This window comes from Pangasianodon hypophthalmus, chromosome 21 (genome assembly GCF_027358585.1).
Source record: "Pangasianodon hypophthalmus isolate fPanHyp1 chromosome 21, fPanHyp1.pri, whole genome shotgun sequence".
Taxonomy (NCBI): domain Eukaryota; kingdom Metazoa; phylum Chordata; class Actinopteri; order Siluriformes; family Pangasiidae; genus Pangasianodon; species Pangasianodon hypophthalmus.
Genome location: NC_069730.1, coordinates 15,667,011 through 15,685,152, shown reverse-complemented (window position 1 = coordinate 15,685,152; position 18,142 = coordinate 15,667,011). Strand labels below are relative to the sequence as shown.

The window sequence follows — 18,142 nt, the reverse complement described above, 5'->3', positions numbered from 1 at the left end:
ATGGTGACTCCTAGTCACAACTATTTGTACAAGTGAAGTGGCGAAAATTGTTAAGAATTTGCAAGTGCACCATCTAGAAGGAATCAGACCATTCAAAACAAACAAATAAATATAAATTCTGCATAAATAAATGAACAAACAAACAAACAAATAAATAAACAAACAAACAAATTAATACCCATCATATAGATTGTGAATTTAAAAAGGCATAAAAATTAAATTGGCCAATTATTTCACTGTTTTATTCTATTTATTTATTTATTTATTTATTTATTTTTAATATCTTGTTTATTTTTAAATATTATAACACGTATAAATGTATAATACATCGAGGATATAGAATATCTGAATATTTGTATATTGTTACATTCATATATATTGTTACATTTTTTGCCATATCGCCCCTACAGTATATATATATATATATGTATATATATATATATATATATATATATATATATATTTTTTTTTTTAATTGCTAATACATTTTAGTTGGCTTGGCCTACTTTCTGCTGAACTACATCAATAAACTTTCATCCAATTTCAGTATGTCATTTCCCCCAATCTGGCATCCTTTAGGGTCATTAGCATTTAGCCCACTCCTATTTGATGGCCATATGATAGAAGATAGAATTTTGTGAAATTGTTAAACATTAGAGAAATGTAAAAAAAAAATAAAATTAATATCTTAGTCTTTTATAGCTCAGTGCAGCCTCCACTACTCATAACTGCCAGGTTATTACAGCACTTCTGAACAGTACTGAGTTGCACTGTTCAGGGCATCTAGAATGTGAGATGTTGGCATGGAGAGCAGGGAAAGGAGCTATGTGTGTTTACCCAATAACGTTCAATACACGAAAAATGCTCTTACAGCAATCAAATAGCCTAAAAGTACAGCACAGTATTCAAGAGAACAAAATAAAATATTGCTTTCGGCCACAACCATAGAGAGCTCCATCCATCTTAGTGATAACATACCAATAAGTGTGATTAGCACTGGATTACCAAACTAACAGTCTCGGGCAATTAAAATGCAGTTTGCAAACAGGCAAAGAACAAAGTAGGCTTTCATTTGTGAATGTCTTCTCACACACACACACACACACACACACACACAGGTGGGGGAACTTCTTTCACGAGTGCCAGCAATAGCATCTAATTTATATTATTATATTCACTTCTCAAGTGATCCTTCAATATTATATAAATATAATTACAGCAAGTTTTCAATCTGCTTCTGTCCTTGATTTGTCAGATTTGGCATCAGAATGATATCAAAATTAGTTCTTTTCTGGCAAAATATAGTACAGTAGCAAAATAAACACAATTTTGCTTTAATTATCAAATGTAGCCATTGACACAATCTCTATATAAAACAGCAATATCCGGCATTATTATTATTATTATTATTATTATTATTATTATTATTATTATTATTATTGTAATGCTATGATTTAAATTTTCTCCAGATTAGAGCATTTTCTATGTGCTCCCCGAAGCTCCCCTACACACACACCCACACACACACACACACGCTGATTTGTACCATTGCGTGTTTTTTTTTAATCTCGTGTTTAGGTAAACCTGTAGTACTAGTAAACGTGCATTTATTGATGGAAAAATGGAGTGCGCCTAAAGGAAGACAAAGAAGCAGATTTGCTAGCAGTGTGGAAAACGCCTGAAAGTAAATGACTGGTTAAGGAAAACAGACATTATGTATTAAATTATCAGTATATTAGTGCCAACACTCACTCATTACATTACAGAGTATTGAGTCGGTGGAGTCGGAGCCAGGGAAAGCTTGGCATGGCCTCGGGTGGGTGAAGACTGAATTAAAGAAATGCCCCATGAAATGGTCTTAAAGCGCAGCTCAATCGATATTAACGGACTATCGCTCGGGTAGAAATCTCGCACCGTGGACCAGAACGGGTTTGTGCGTGGGCCACATATCCCATACCACCGCACAGAAACCCAGACACAAGAACATTCTCACATTTCTGCTGCACCAGCCTGAAGATACTGAAGCGAATTTATGCTCGATTCAGGCCTGGAGCAGTGAATACACTTTCGTCCTGAGCTCCGCCCCCTTATTGATTAGTGATAATTTGATTCTGATTGGTTATTTAATTTCTTATGATTGGATATTTAATTTCTTATGATTGTTCATTTAGCTCCCCGAGGATTAAATCCACTACTCTACTACCAGCTTTGATAAAAGATAAACACACCATATGAAACATTCAAAAAGGAATACTGCGTCTGAAATCTCACCTTATTCACTATTTAGTGCACTAGTTAGGACGTGTTGCCATTTTATAAATCATTCCTGAAAACATAGTAAAGATTATCCGGCGCACACCTGGAATCCCACAATGCATTGCAGTAAATAGCGTGCAATTGACGTACTTGAGCTCCCATAATGCAGTTCGTATTTTGTAGGCTAGGGATTAGGGCTAACCTCACCAAGTGAATTTGGCCATGTCTCATAGAAAGGACGACACACACACAAACACACACACACACACACACACACGTCGGGTTATATCGGGTTACATACATACATACATATATATATATATATATATATATATATATATATATATATATATATATATATATATACACACACACACACACACACCCCATTTTGTGCGGATTGTAGACACCTAGGAAACTGTATTATTTGGCATTAGAAATTAGAGAGCCTTCAGTGGCCTACTATCTTTTTTTTTTAACACCATCTGACAAAAATAAAGCACTTGCTTGGGAACTTTTAGGAGTGTTGTATATGTGCAGGCCAATTAAAGAGAATGACGTCACGCCAATTGAACTGCATTATTAAACATCTGCATGTATCTCTAGAGAAATTCTTTATCATGGACTCGTAAAACAATTTACTGCTAATGTTTCTAGGACTTAACGTTTTAAAAGCTTTTCAAATTAATTATTCTAAATACACACCACCTTTATTAAGCCCCTAGACATTAAAAACAACTAGGCTATAATATATTATGGCCTGTGTGATTTCCAGACTTTAGTTAACAAATACGAGGAAAGCAATAAGAGCTTTTAAATTCAGATTTCACCATTCAGACCTTCAAGGTTGTAGGAAAAAAAAAAAACACACACAGAAAGGGTTGCCACACTGCTGTGGGAAAAGAGGTATATTTGATGACAGATTTAATCTCAGTAATAATGTAGAATTTCATTTCATAATGATCTTTAAATTCAGATTGCTTTGTAGCAGCACGCTGTCTGTTTTTATCACATTGCTGGAGACTGGAGAGTTTGTAGACAGCATTTGGACAGGTTATCATTTGTGTTGTTGTGTAGCCTGTACACAACTAACAGCACAGTGTTGAATTAACGCGTGCTGTGTTAAATCCACAGCTGTAGTGATCATCTGTGTCCATTTGAACAGAAGCACCACAGGTGTGCAGTCAATAGGGGACAGTCAGTCCACTCCACACGTCCATTTACTATTTTGCACGACATTTTGCGGCAGTTTGGTCCCTCTGAATGCCCCCTATAGCCCTGCAGAGCTTTTGCGGTAATTATGCATTGTGTACATTAAGCAGGCAACTGCATCACCGTTTAAAGCTGTGGGACTCTGGAGAATAGACTAGGTTATGCGTGAAATTGGACTATGGGGAGAATTTTATTGACAGGTACGCCTGTTCTTTTGCATCAGCCTGCACATCATAGCCTACATCCATACTGGTCTTATTCTATACACTCAGCCATGAAACGACCTCGTGGAGATCTTTTCTGGAGAAGAAAAAAAGGCAGAAAGGAAAAATGAAATGAAAGGCTATATGAAATGAAAGGCTGCACATCTGGATGTGGACTCGAGCTGCCGATTATGTGTCCTCGGTGTTTTGAACACGATGGATGGATTTTTTTTTTCTTTATGGAATTCACGGCTATAGCTCTAGTTTTAATGCGCGAGGCAGAAATCCGCGTCTTTGCTTCTTTCAGTCTGCGCGCGGCTGTGGCCCTAAAAGCTGCAATGATCGATTTTCCCCCGTTTTCTCCTGCGCACGTGGTCCAGCAATCAGGGCCCCCTTCCCGCGCGATCGACCCGTATTGATCCCCCCGAGCCCAGCGCGCGCCCGCTCACGGTGAGGCGCGAGAACCGCACCGGAACGACTGACATCAAGAGGCAGAACGTGGGAACGAGCGCGAAGGTGCTAGTCTCGCGCTCGATAGCAAACGGAACAGACAGAAAAATAGGTCGTTCATTTGATATATTATACAGTTTTGTATAGGTTTTGTAGGTCTATAAGTTTCCAAAAAAAAAAAAAAAAAAAAAGAAGGCAAAGACATTAAATGCTTATTAAATATGTATGCGTGTGCACAGATGTTGATTGCGTTAATACTTCAATGAAGGTAGCTGAGGTAGCATGTGTGTGTGTGTGTGTGGATGCAAATAAAGGCAGTTTGCAATGTCCTTCAAGCATGCTGTAGAATTATACAGCCTACATGCAAGAAGAAAAATACTGTTATGTAGTTGCACGAGCGCAACATCTTGTAGTTTAGGAAATTAATGCTCGATGCAGTGTTTTAAGCACTAATGAATTTTTCTGTGCATGTAATGCAGGTGGTTTAAGTATGCATTCTTGTGTATGTATGTGTGTGTGTGTATCTGTGCATCATGCCCCGAGCGTGCATGCGTGTGTGTGTGTGTGTGTGTGAAATGTGACGTGCAGTGGTATATGAAAATGATGGATGAGTGTGCTGTTGCTTTAGATGGCAGCAGTAAACTGATTTGACTGTGTAGGAGAGATCGATCGGCTCATGGCTCTCTGTAATTAGACATACAGCGCTAGGGCCTGGCTTTTCCACTCTCAGCACAATCTCACTGGGGGAACCCTCGCCGCAACACACACACACACAAACACACAAACACACTGAAATAGAGGAAGCAAAGAGAGAGCGGGAGACAGACAGACAGGAAGAGAAAGAGAAAAAGAGGAGAGAAAGAGAGCGTGCACGGGTGAGGGTGAGGAATGCTTGTGAGAAAGAGATGAAAGTATACACCAAGCAAACTAAGAAGATCCTGTCAGTAATATGCATGCACATTTTTTACATAATGATGCATGCAAAGCCACGCGCCGGCTTAGAAAAAAAATGGAAGCACATAAAATCTAAATAAAAATCAAAGGAAGTAAATGTTGCATTTGTGCATTTAACTGCAACATTATAAAGCGTGTATAAAATAAAGTAAATTGGCTGTATAGACAAATAACAGCGCTTTATAAAAGGAAATGAGCACAGTTTATTGTCATCTTCCACACATTACACCTGGCTTACAGAGAGTCCTGCTGCCATGCTGTCGGTCTCATCTGTAGAGTCGGCAGGGTTAAAAGGAAGCACTAGCATATGAATGTAATTCCTCTGAATGAGTCCAAACAGCTTGGAGTGGGATAGTGGATTTTGCTCGAGGGTTCTCTGATATAAGTCCCTGAGGATGACAGCTTCCTATTAAACACTGTTCACACACACACAGATACACATTTACATTTTGCTCTCCATGCTTCAGGCAATCACTGCCAGAAAAAAAAAAAAAAAAAAAATCGAATATTAAAAGAACTCCAAAACGTGATTTAAAAAATTTTGGGTGGCTGTTTCCAATCATATATATGATCATGATATATATATATATATATATATATATATATATATATATATATATATATATATATATGATTAGAAACAGATGACATGATATATATCATGATTATCTTAGTGACATCACAACCTGAGATCATACGTCCCACATATATATATATATATATATATATATATATATATATATATATATATATATAAAAGTGTGTGTGACGTATGATCTCAGGTTGTGATGTCATGATTTAAGATAATCATGATTTGAGGATGATGTGGGCAATGCTAGCTACCAATCCTACATAATATTAGCAATAAACAATATAATATATTTGTGATTATTATGGTGTATTTTGACTAGCTAACCAGAATTGTCTTTATTCTAGAGCCTGGTGATACTTAGATTGGCTCACTGATTGAAAATTGATCTTTAAATGAAGAATGATATAAAATATTTTACCTAAAAAAAGGTTCACTAAGAATTTAGGTAGGCTAAACCCACTTAGTCCTATCAACAAATTTAGCCAAGCAAGCCATAAGCTATACTTACATATAGTTAATATTCAGCTATAAATATTTACTATATATAAGAGTGTTAGTAAGGTCAGTTCACTGATTTTCTGGAAAAAAAAAAAAAATTACAAAAATCACCCAAAATTATTTTTTTAATAAAAAAAAAAAACATTTCCAATCAGCAATCAAATATTAGTGTAATATTAAATCAGTCTGTTTCCAACACCTAGTCAAAATAGTTTTCTTAGAAATACAGGTACCAGACTGTACTTTTCCTGGTTGGTACCATCAAGGATGTTTTTTGTATGTATCTTTTACCTGGAGAGATGCATGTGGTGTAGCTATAAAAGCACCTCAGTGGTCCTCCAGGTTCTGGTATAAAGATACATACTAAAGATACATACATACACAGAAAAGATGTATCCTTGATAGTACCACCGCAGCAACGAGGGAAAGTACAGGTTGCTACCTTTATATCTGAGAGGGTGCCTATAGATTTGCTTTAAATGTGTTAACGGTTACTTTGTCAAATTCACGTCTGATTCCACCTGCCTTCACACTGCAGCATGGTTTCTATTTCATTTCTCGTTCCTCATCAGCTCTATGCACATGATCACACAGCAATCTATATGTTGATTTGCGGCTTTATTGGTATTTCTATTCAGTGTGTCTGTGACTCTCTTGTTCTGTGTGTTAGCCTGCAAAAGGAAGGAGCAGGAGCAGCACAAAGACCGCAACCTGGCGCCCAAGAAGCAGCGGCTGGTCTTCACCGACCTGCAGCGGCGCACGCTCATCGCCATCTTCAAGGAGAACAAGCGGCCCAGCAAAGAGATGCAGATCACCATTTCGCAACAGCTCGGACTGGAGCTCTCAACCGTGAGCAACTTCTTCATGAACGCCCGCCGTCGCTGCGTGGACCGCTGGCACGAAGAACCCAGCACCAGCCCTGGGCAGCCTGGCACCTCAGCCACCACCTTCTCCAAGGCTTGAACACCCATCCAAACTCATACACTGAAACCTGCTCGGCTGGGCATGGCTGATACTGGATGCCCTGGTTGTTGGACACCAGACGCCCGTGACTGATGATAGGAGTGTCTGCGGGCACTGTCTTTAGCTTGTGTGGTTTTATTTTAGATTCTGAAATTCACTTTAGGATGCAATGAATGGAAGTTTTATTTTCGATGACATTTCTCGCTTTCATGTCATTTGCTCAAGAAGGCCTAAGGCCTGGTCTGAGGGGAGGCTTGATATTTAAGCCTTAAGCCTTCAGTTCTCTTTGCCCTTCATTTTTTTTAGAGTTGCACCAGGTGAACCAGGATTTGTTTTTGTCTCTTTACTAGGTAGTAACAAATAAGGGAGAGATGGCAATAAGTGTCCTGGCGCGTGCCCCTATAGTTCTCTGTGGTCTGTCAGTTGTTCTGCTCAAAATCTTGAATCATATTCTTTTTTTTGTACAAATTTGATCTTTGATAATCAGAGTCGTGGTGACTGGCTGTGAGAATTTACACGAAAATGGAGCTGTGCGCGTTACAATCATGCCTCAGACGCGCCACTCGTCTAAATTCTCTGGCCACGTTTCCTGCCCCGATTTTCTCGATCGCGTCTCGGTTTTGTTCACTGCCAGCGTGGCGCCGTGCTCTTGCTTCAGCACAACGACAAAAGGGATGGGGAAAGAATCAATCAGTCCTCTGAGCCGGCGCCTACAGAATCATTTTTTCACGCCAAGGGGCCGGACAGAGCGCTCCTCATGCACAGAGCAACGGCGCCACCTCCTGGACATCAGCCAACATTCACCTCCGAGCTTTATTTTCCTGCAGTCCTGCAGTCTGATAGTCTCACCAGTGTTATGGGGGCCAACCAAAGCTTCACAACGCCCAAATGCCAAATAATCTCTTTTGCTGTTGTTTTTTTTTTCTTTTGCATGAGTTTTTTTTTGATATTTGTATCCAAAGGATTTTTTCCTCTTTGATTTACCAAAGATAAAAAAGAAGAAACAATCATGAATCAGAGGGAGTAGGGTAGAGTTCAGCTGCTGCTTGCTTTCTCCTGTGCATGGAGGAAGGCAGTGTCTAGTGGCCAAACGTGAAGGTAAAATGTCACTGTATGATTGAGTGCCAATGACAGATGCCTTAATGATAATCACGGAGGATGGCGTGGCTCCGAGCCGCTCCATCCCCCCCAAAAAACCCCTCTCGTCCCTCCCTCCAGTCTCTAAAGTAACAGAGGAACCGACAAATCATGCAAAGCCGCTCATGCTCAACATGAAAATGTGTTGAAATAACGTCACAAGGTTAAAACCATACCAAAAATATGAAAATGTAAATATTTTCTCTTCTTTCTGTCTTTCTTCCTCCTTTTTCCTACCCCACTCCCCAACCTCCTTTTCACCCCACCTGTCTTCTTCTTTCTCTCTTTTCCTCTATAATAATGATGCGGGTATTTAGTACCATAGACACAAAGTTTCTATTAAATGTAACTCTTTGTGCTCTGTTGTGCATAAACTACAAGTGAAGAAGCACCTTGTTAACGAAGTTGCGGAACAAACAAACTCTGAGAAAGACAAACTGGAGGAATCAGAGACAGAAAAAAGGGTTGTTGTGTATACCGGAACAGGACAATGTTTGTGATAAAATGGACTCCTGAAACTGGAGCGACCTCTGAACTTCAACCTCTCTGAGATCAGATCTGTAATGGCGCCGTGGTCGCTGAAGGATTGTTTTGGCGTGAAAACTGCACGCCATCAGGCTGGATGCTGGATTATATTGAGATTCCCAGTGGCTGTCATCAACAGACCTGAAATTAGAGTGTGAATGTGTGGAAAGGCCAAAGTTATATTTGTAGCATCAAACCGGAAAGCGAGAAAGTTCACACACACATACACACACACAGAAAAAAAATCAAGTGATCAGTGATTAGTGACCAAGTCCAGAGCCAGCTAGAGCCAGAGAGGTTCAGAGGTTTTCTTTTTTTAAAGCAAGGTTCTTAAACAATGTTGTTTCAAAGTCAAAATGTGAAAAAAAAAAAAATCTAAACATACACACATCGTTTGTAGTGAGAACCAGTGCGGCTACCTCACAGAATAATAGTGGCACATGGGACACAGCCACTGATACCAAAGATATTTCAGCCTGCCAGTTCTACCAAACCACACTCATTATTGCCGTACTCCATTTCTATGTGTCATTCTACACACACGCACACACACACACACACACACACACACACACACACACACAACTACATAATATAAATGTAGCGACAAACAATTTTTCCTTGTTATTACAATAGCACACAAACAGAATCATACACACACATGCACACACACACACACACCACACACACACAGAGCAGTCAGACTGCATTATGCCACGGTGAAGGAGGTGGCTCCTATGCAGTATACGTTGAGTGCCTTTTTCCTTCAACCACGGGTGGGATTGCTCTGGACACATACACATACACACACACACACACACACACACACATGCACACACACACACACACACACACACACACACACGCACACACACACACACACACATAAACATATAGCATAATTCTTGTGTCCTATTAGGCCTATTAGAGGCCTCACTTTCCATTCTGATAAAGAAGCACTTTGTTTTAGTAGGAAATGTTAACTTTTTGCTGTATTTATTTCATAATTTATTTATTTATTTACATATGTATGTATGTATGTATGTATGTATTTATTTATTTAAATGGGTGCTTTTTCTTACCATCCAAATAGTGTTTGGATCACTGAGGAGCGATTTGCTAAGTGTGCAGTGTGATTTTGCTCCTGATGCACCAATGGAGCACACACACACACTCCCAACAGAGCTATTTTTGTGTGTCTTACAGTATTCCGGGAGTGTGTATATGTGTGCTGGTGGTGCTGTGATCAATTTAATCATATGCCTTTTTTTTTTTAAAATCACAATCATTAGCATCTGGCCAAATCCCATCCAATTACTGATTAATTCTCCGCCAATCACGTGTCCTTCGGCTGGTGGTACAACCTGGCAGGCATGTGTTGACAATGAAAATTCTGATATACCTCAAAAGCTTTAATGTAAAGGCTATGTAATGAAACAATAACAAGGATAGTACTGATACCTAAAGATGATGAATATTGCTAAATAATAGTTTTGGAAATATTGTGACTTGAAGCTTTATACTGTTCTGTAATCTCTTTTTCGCTTTGCCATCTTTGATTTGGGTTTTATACCAGTAGCATGCTCCCTGAACTTCCACCCATTTTTTTTTTTTTTTTTTTTAGTTGAAGGCAAGACTTCCTGAATGTTAGACCTGTAAATGTGTTACAGAGTTACCTTTTCATGTCAGATAGAGCCTGGACGAAATGAATACATTTAAATGATACAAAATAGAAAAGTTTTAGGTTTTAGGGTACGGGGAAGAAGGGAGCGTAGGTTGAAAGCAGAATAAAGCGTGAAATGTGAAATGATTCATGGAGCAAAACCATCACTGAGATGTTATGAGCAAATCTGATTTTGTTTTTAGATTTTTGGTTGTAATTTATTTTTGAATTCATATACGCAATTGCATTTCTGTTTAGATAATGTTACTTGTGTGTTGTTCCAGTGATTCTGATATTTAAAAAAAAAGAAAGAAAGAAAAAAAAAAAGAAATCCAGAAACAGCAGCTCTGTTGTTAGGGAGATGCAGACCATTCTTTTATGCATGGATATTAAACTAAGTGTGTAGAAAAACTGCAGGATTATTCGTCCGTCTTGGCCAAGGAGAGGGGGAGGAATGACGTCACATCAAACGGGGTGGGATAGATGTCCAACAAAATGGATTCAAAGGCCATCTGAGTTTTATTTCCTGTGCATTTCTGTTGTTGCTTTGCTTTTTTCTCTTGTTGAAACGCATGCATTGTATTCTCTCCTCTCCTCTTCTCCGCCTCTCCTTACGTTGCATTTAAACTGTATATATGAATTGAAACGCTAAAGGTTATGGAGGGTCTCGGTCGCCCAGCTCTCTGTACAGCGTCGCACTGTTTTTTTTTCCCACTCTGCATTCCTGCTTTTATGATTTACTCTGTTGTCTATTGACCCCATAGTCTGTGCGCCAGGCGGCCGGCCCCCTCCTACCCGCCGTTGTCATCGTCTTGAGTCGGAGTGGAGCGTTGGAGGGCGTTTTTCGAAGCCCCCAGTGGCCATGTTTCTCTCCCTCCTCTGGTCCCCGAAAATCAATCAGAAAACAAGTGTCTTTGTGATGGTAGAAGACAATCAATTTCCAATGAGGAGGAGAGAGAAAGACAGGAACCAAAAAAGAAAGAAATTAGAAGAAAGAAAGCTCGGAAAAGAAAAGGTAGAGTCGCTGCCAAGCGGCCGAGAATTAAAGACCGGGAGAGATCCTCAGAGAGATGACAGAGTTCTCCTCCAAACACTGACCTTTAAATCCAATAAAAATCACAACATTCGGTTTTTAGGGACTGCTCCGAATCACCTCTGTAGCCTCTGATTCACATATACTGGGTCTGTCCACACTAATCATTTATTAAAGGTTTCAAAGTAAGTGCTGATCTAGAGTTCTCATTTTATTTCAGTGAGTGTGATTACACTGATCAGCAATCTTAGTCTGAGACTTTTAATAAATATGAGCCATTAATACACAACTCTCGCCATGACATTTCCCTTCACACTAATATTCATCAAGACCTCCCACTTTCCCAAACAAACAGGATTATACTCTCATCTGACAATGAAACGTTGGTCCATATTGATCTGATTTACACAAACATCTTCGGTAGATGTGAAATAAGTGAATAACACTACAAAATTCAGCCTTTTAACCCTTTAATGCACTGTACATATGTAACCATTTCCTCATAGGTAAAACGGTCTAATTAGAGTATGTCCTTTAAATGATTTGTAAATTTAGGCTACACAACATCCACTGAAAAGAAAAGTCACATGAACTTCACATGTGAATAATCAGATGATTCACATGGGATATTTACACTTGTGATTTTCAGACACTTAACGTTCTGTTTCACACGTTTTTCACATAGTGAATTTTTCACTTGAAGTCAATGTTTTGCGTTTTTCTCATCTGATTTTTACATGATTCATTTCTTTCCACGTATGTTTTTTTTACACACTTCATTTATTTTCACATGATTTTTACACGTTTTATTTATTTTCTCATGTGATTTTTACACACTTTCTTTCCATGTGCGATTTTTTACATGATTCATTTATTTTCATGTGATTTTTTTACACAATTAATTTTTTACATGTTTTTTAACATTATTTATTTCCACATGTGATTTTTACACAATTTGTTTTCATATGTGATTTTTAAATGATTCATTCACTCACCCTTGTGATTTCTAAGAGATTCATTTTTCACAGCCAATTTTTACACAGTTAATTGCATTCTATATGTGATTTTCACATGATCAATTTATTATCACATGATTTTTTACACAATTCATTTCTTTCCATATGTGATTTTTACACTCAATCCATTTATTTTCATATTCAATTATCCAAATTTTCATATGCGGTTTCATTTTTCAGATGTTTCACATCTTAATGTCTCATGTGAATAACTTTTTCACATTTGTTCACATATTATTATGATCACATGGGAAACGTATGTGATTTTTCTGTAAGGGTAACTAAGGCTACAAGAGCGTACACTACAGCTTCCCATCCTAGTGACACGCAAGGTACAGTGTCATTTTTAACAAGTGTGCTATAAAGTGTGTGGTGTATGGAGAAGAGACTGAGGAGTGAAAAATCATTTTTGCACAGAGAGCTATGCAAACTCCCCCCACCCTTTTTCTCTTTCTCTCATGCTCACACCCTACACCCATCCATCCCATTCCTTCCTCTGTCCATCCATAGTATTCCTCAACATCATCTCACACTCAGGGTATTGGGATTAAATGCCTGGAGGAACAATCACAGCACAGTGCATTATCACAGGAATTCACTCATGGCCGTCACGCTGTTTCCATATGGGATGGAATATCAGCTTTATTTTTCAAAGAAGTGCCTATGCTACATGCACCAACACTCATCCACCCTATCAGGTTTCTCTCTGTTTCTCACACTAGGTGGCACTGTAGGCAAGGAATTATGACCCATATGTGGAGCTCAGACCATACACAATCTAATATGACTCAAACATGCTTCTAGAGTCCTAATAGTTACAGCACTGGAATTGGCATTGTAAGTTTCCGGATTATGAAGAAAGTTGCAAAACAAAGAAAGGCAGAAATTTTGAAAGAGACAGAGACTTGTAGAGAGAACGATGAGACAAGTAAGACAGTCAGACACATGATCTTTGCACTTCGTGATCTGCACTATGAGAGTGCCTGTGGGAACCAAAGATTGTAGGACTGACAATCTAAACTGACCTATCAAACTCTCCATCTCTTCATTCATGCATTGACCCAGTAATGAATCTCTCACATACACAAGACACACAGCGTTGTCATTTTCTCTGAGTCTGTTCTCTCGGTCTTAATCTCATCAGTACAGAGGGCCTGTACAGTTCCTTATGTTCATGTGTTGTGTCCTTTAAAGAAGGCAAAAACTGAGTAATAACTGTTACAGAACATAAATGAACTAAAACGACTAGTATTGATACATAAATCGATTGTGTGTTTTTGGTTAATTAAATAAAGAAGCAATTGGAAAACAAAAGCTGCCGTCTCTGTCTTTCACTTCCTCAGTACAGGCATAAGAAATTAAAGCTGCAGTCTGTCAAGTGCTTCTATATCTATAATGATACATGAATGTCAAATATGCCTTACACCAATGTAACCAAATACATTATTCGGAATGAACATATATGTTCTAAACAGATATGATTTTTTTTAGAAAGCTTGCCAGAAAGGTTCATAGGGCATCTGCTTGAAACTAGAGCTGTGCGTCAGGTTTGGGACCCAGCAGGACGCAACAAAAAAGGTTTTTACTTACATGCGGACATGAGCGAGCAGTCAGATATGAAGCTCGCGGGACAAACAAAGACCCTGTTCATTAACAAAAATGTGCAGTGCTGCATGATTCTTCATCCTTAGTAACTGCCTGGTCAGGGTTGCAGTGATTTAAATGAGGCTACTAGTTTGTTTGAGAAATAGTAAATTAAAGTAAATTCGTTAGAAAATAAGGCAGGTGCAAACAAAAATAATAACTGTACAAAAAGGAGTAAAAAAAACAGTCCTGTACACTTCTCCAGTTGAGACCAATTATGAATGATTATGGTTGAGGAACTGTCAGAGAGTGCTGACATTTCTACCTCTGAGTTTTTTCTAGTGTTTCCCAGTGTTTTTGGGCCAAGGAGAGAGAGAGAGAGAGAGAGAGAGAGAGAGAGGGAGAGATTTTGGAACATAATCAGATAGATAATGTCAGTAATGCCTTAAAATAACTGTAATTCACAATATTGCCATGTTATACAGTACTGTGCAAAAGTCTTAGGCACACGCAAAGAAATGCTGTAGAGCAAAGATGCCTTCAAAAATAATCAAATTAATGTTTCTACATAAAAAAATACTATAAAGAGCAGTAAACAGTAATAAATGAAATAAAGTCAATATTTGGTGTGACAATATTTCGTCCTTCGCTTTACAAATAGTAGTCTAAGATACAATTAGTGCAGTTTTATAAGGAAATGAGCTGTAAGTGTTACTGAGCATCTTGCAGAACCAGACACAGTTCTTCTGAAGACTTTGACTGTTGCAATTGCCTCTTATTTTTGCAGCAAAACCCAGCAGCCTTCATTATGTTTTTTTGTCTGAAAAGTGTCTCTTATGTAATATGCTGCTTTCTTTACTGACATACAAACATTTTTCTGTAACACTTAATTTTGTGCTGGAAAACTAATGTGTGGAAATCTAAAATGTTTTTGTACTGAATCAATAATGTAGAAGTTATAAAATAAAAATCTATAACAAAGTTTGTACTAAAAAAAATAACGTGTCTAAGACTTTTGCACAGTGCTGTATATCTCACTACTTTCTTCATTTCAGGCTTCTGTTGTCCATTTTTCCATCCCTGAAATGAGTTCCCCTGAAATACTGATCAGCTCTGCAACTTTCCCCTGAAAAGGAAGTCAAACAGGGAAAGTGGACTCAGGTAGAGAAAAAGGAAAAAAGCTTGTCAACGTTTTCATTACGATTCATTAGAATTGGTGACAAACACAACAATGTGTGCACGTGAATCAGGTGCCATGTGAGTATATATGTGTATATGTATATGTATGTAGGACTGAAGGGGTCATGAGAGTACACATTCACACAAATACACATGACAAAAGACAAGAAAGAGACAGTCCACGGTGTACAACATGCTTTTATGAATGCAGTGTGTTTTTCTTTTTGTAAGACAAACTGTAGAAAACACATATATGCTTAGAAAACACATTATTCGAGACTGGACTGAGCTGCCGTGGGGTTGGATGAAGTAGATGTACAGATAAAACCATGATCTGTCCAAAGGCTCAAACACACACACACAAACACACACACACACACACACACACACGAATGACATCTATGTATAACATGTGAATGTGTCACTCTTTAGTGTACATATAGCACTGGCGTAACACATTTCAATGTCTCGTCTACATGTCAGCAATCTGTGGCACTGTGTGTGTGGCTCCCTTTTTTTTTTTTTTTTTTTTAATCAGCAGGACTGAGTGAAAAAAATCAGAGACCAGAAAGCAAGATATTATAAACCTCTGCAAGGACATGTATAAAAAAAACCTCCAGTCTCCAATGGATTTGTGTGTCAGCATAGAAACATAGTATAAATGCTTATAGCAAGACAAAGTAAGAAAAAAAGAAACTAACAGCAAACATGTTGGTCCCTGGAAGAGAAAAGACGTATACAAATAATAGGCCTAGTTCTGAAAATCAGTCAGTACTTTTTTAATTAAAGCAGATCACACCAGCAGGAAACCGTGCACACATATATGGCTCTTATTCATAAGGATTAATATCCTGGATAATGTTTTTTTTTTTTCATCCAACCCCGCAGTATGCTTTAAAGACATGAAAAGAGATTTACACAAGAACAAGTGTGTTTGGCAAGTTTTTAAGGAGAGGCATGCATAGATCACACAGATCCGCTAGTTCACAAGAGAGAAAATTTTCAACAGTATAATTCCTAATCTCTTAACAAGATTTATTGGTCGTAAATACAAATCATTAACAAGAAGTGTGTCACCAAAACCCATGGCACTTTAAATATTGATCATATGGCCTATTCTAATTCCAGTCAGTCTTTCACAGTTATGAATAGATATTACAACTGTCTTTATTGTTTGCAAAAAAAAAAAAAAAATCAAAAATATTTCTAAATTTAAACTTTCGTTACACTTTCGCAAAATTCAACCCAAATGAGTTAAACCTTCTACTAAACATAACTATATCAGTGTTATTATTATTATTTGAATATTTTTTATTTTATTTTTGAAGCTAACAGTCACAATTTGCTCTGTGTCAAATAGTCTAGAGCATATGGCAGGTAATAAGCTTTATGTAAATTCACATATACAGTATAATAAGGGGAAAATATCATTCATGCTATTACATGTAGTCGCCTGCAGATGGCAGCAGAGTCACATTTTTAATATCTTATAAGCCTGTTATTAATTTGTATGGTCTGTAACTTTGGCTATGTCCTATCTGTATACATCATTAAATAATAAACTAGTCAAAATAGTAGCCAAAGCCACAGCATTATTGTAACTACAGTATTGTAGTTGTCACAGCTAGAATTTTGACATAGCCTGCAATTTAGTTTGTTTGTATACGGTTTGGGACGCAGCCTTTTATGAGATGATTACTTGTCAGGCTCAAAAAGAAAGAAAGAAAAAAAGAAATCTAAATACTATGTTTTGATACTCTTTAATGTAAAATGAGTCCCTTTAAAAACTGAACTGACATCCACCACCCAGACACATACTGGTGAAAAAAGCAAAAAATGATGAATAGAAGTATATCCTAACAGCATTAGTCAAAATGTCACTGTAAAATTAGCACTGTCTCCCCAAAAATAGGTTCGTTTCAGTGAATAATTTAAATGTTTCATTCATGTTTCTAGATTAAAATTAAAGGCCTACATGTTTAAGTGATGTTATTAGCTTTCATCAAGGTATTGTGATGATGTCATTGCATTAGCTAGACACACATCTTTCTTTGCATGGGCAAAAAGGGACATGAAGGTGTGTGCATGTGGGTATCTGAAAATGAGGGGTCTCCTGTTGCCTGTGTATGCGGGAAGGAAAGTTCAGACAAGAGCAGACTGTTGAGGGGGCGAGGGAGCATTAGACCTACTTTCTGAAGCTCAGAGAAAAAAATATTATTCTGCTCATTGCGTAAATGAGACACAACTATCAGCATGAGGAAAATGTCTGGTTTCTACTGCAAATCTATAACATGAAATGATATTGAGTACAGATAACTACTCCGGCACAATCTGGTATAATAATATTCGAAGTATCAAGTCTGTGCACTCATACGGGTCAAAGTTGGGCATTTCGTGTGTAAGCTTATGCAGAAAATGATTAAAATGCACAACTAAAAAGTATAACATCAGGTTATACTTAAAAGAGTACTCTTTTACCACTTACATAATATTAGTAATTATTTTAACTTAATAGCTACTCCTCATAAGCAACTTTAATCTGATTTCCACCCAAGTGATGAAATATTTTAAGCTCCTCCATCCATTTTTTATGCTATTGCTGCAAAGTGTGTCTGGGAGGCAGGTGTCAGAGCTTCAGTCCTCAGAGACAGAGAGAAAAATGAGTGTATCTGTCTGTCTATCATCCATACAGCTGATGCACTCAGCACAGGGGCAGAACAGAGGCAGTGACAGAAGTGGAGCAGCTCCACTGAATGTATTTGATGAGATCTGAAAACTGTCAAACACTGCCAGGAAGAAATTGTTCCATCAGAAATGTCACACTTTTCTCCTGCCCTAAGAATCTATATTTTTAAACAGACCAAATGCTTTGTAGTT

The 18,142-nt window shown here is 37.9% G+C and overlaps 1 protein-coding gene across 1 annotated transcript in view; it reads left to right on the top strand.

Moving 5' to 3' along the window:
• The window catches only part of onecut3b (one cut homeobox 3b), a 27,536-nt gene extending 13,509 nt beyond the window's left edge, over positions 1-14,027 (top strand). Inside the window, exon 2 of the mRNA XM_026925734.3 lies at positions 6,836-14,027. Coding sequence (XP_026781535.1) covers positions 6,836-7,128 — 293 coding nt within the window. The 3' untranslated portion in view covers positions 7,129-14,027. The remainder of the gene's footprint in view (positions 1-6,835) is intronic.
• The last annotated feature ends 4,115 nt before the right edge of the window (positions 14,028-18,142 follow it).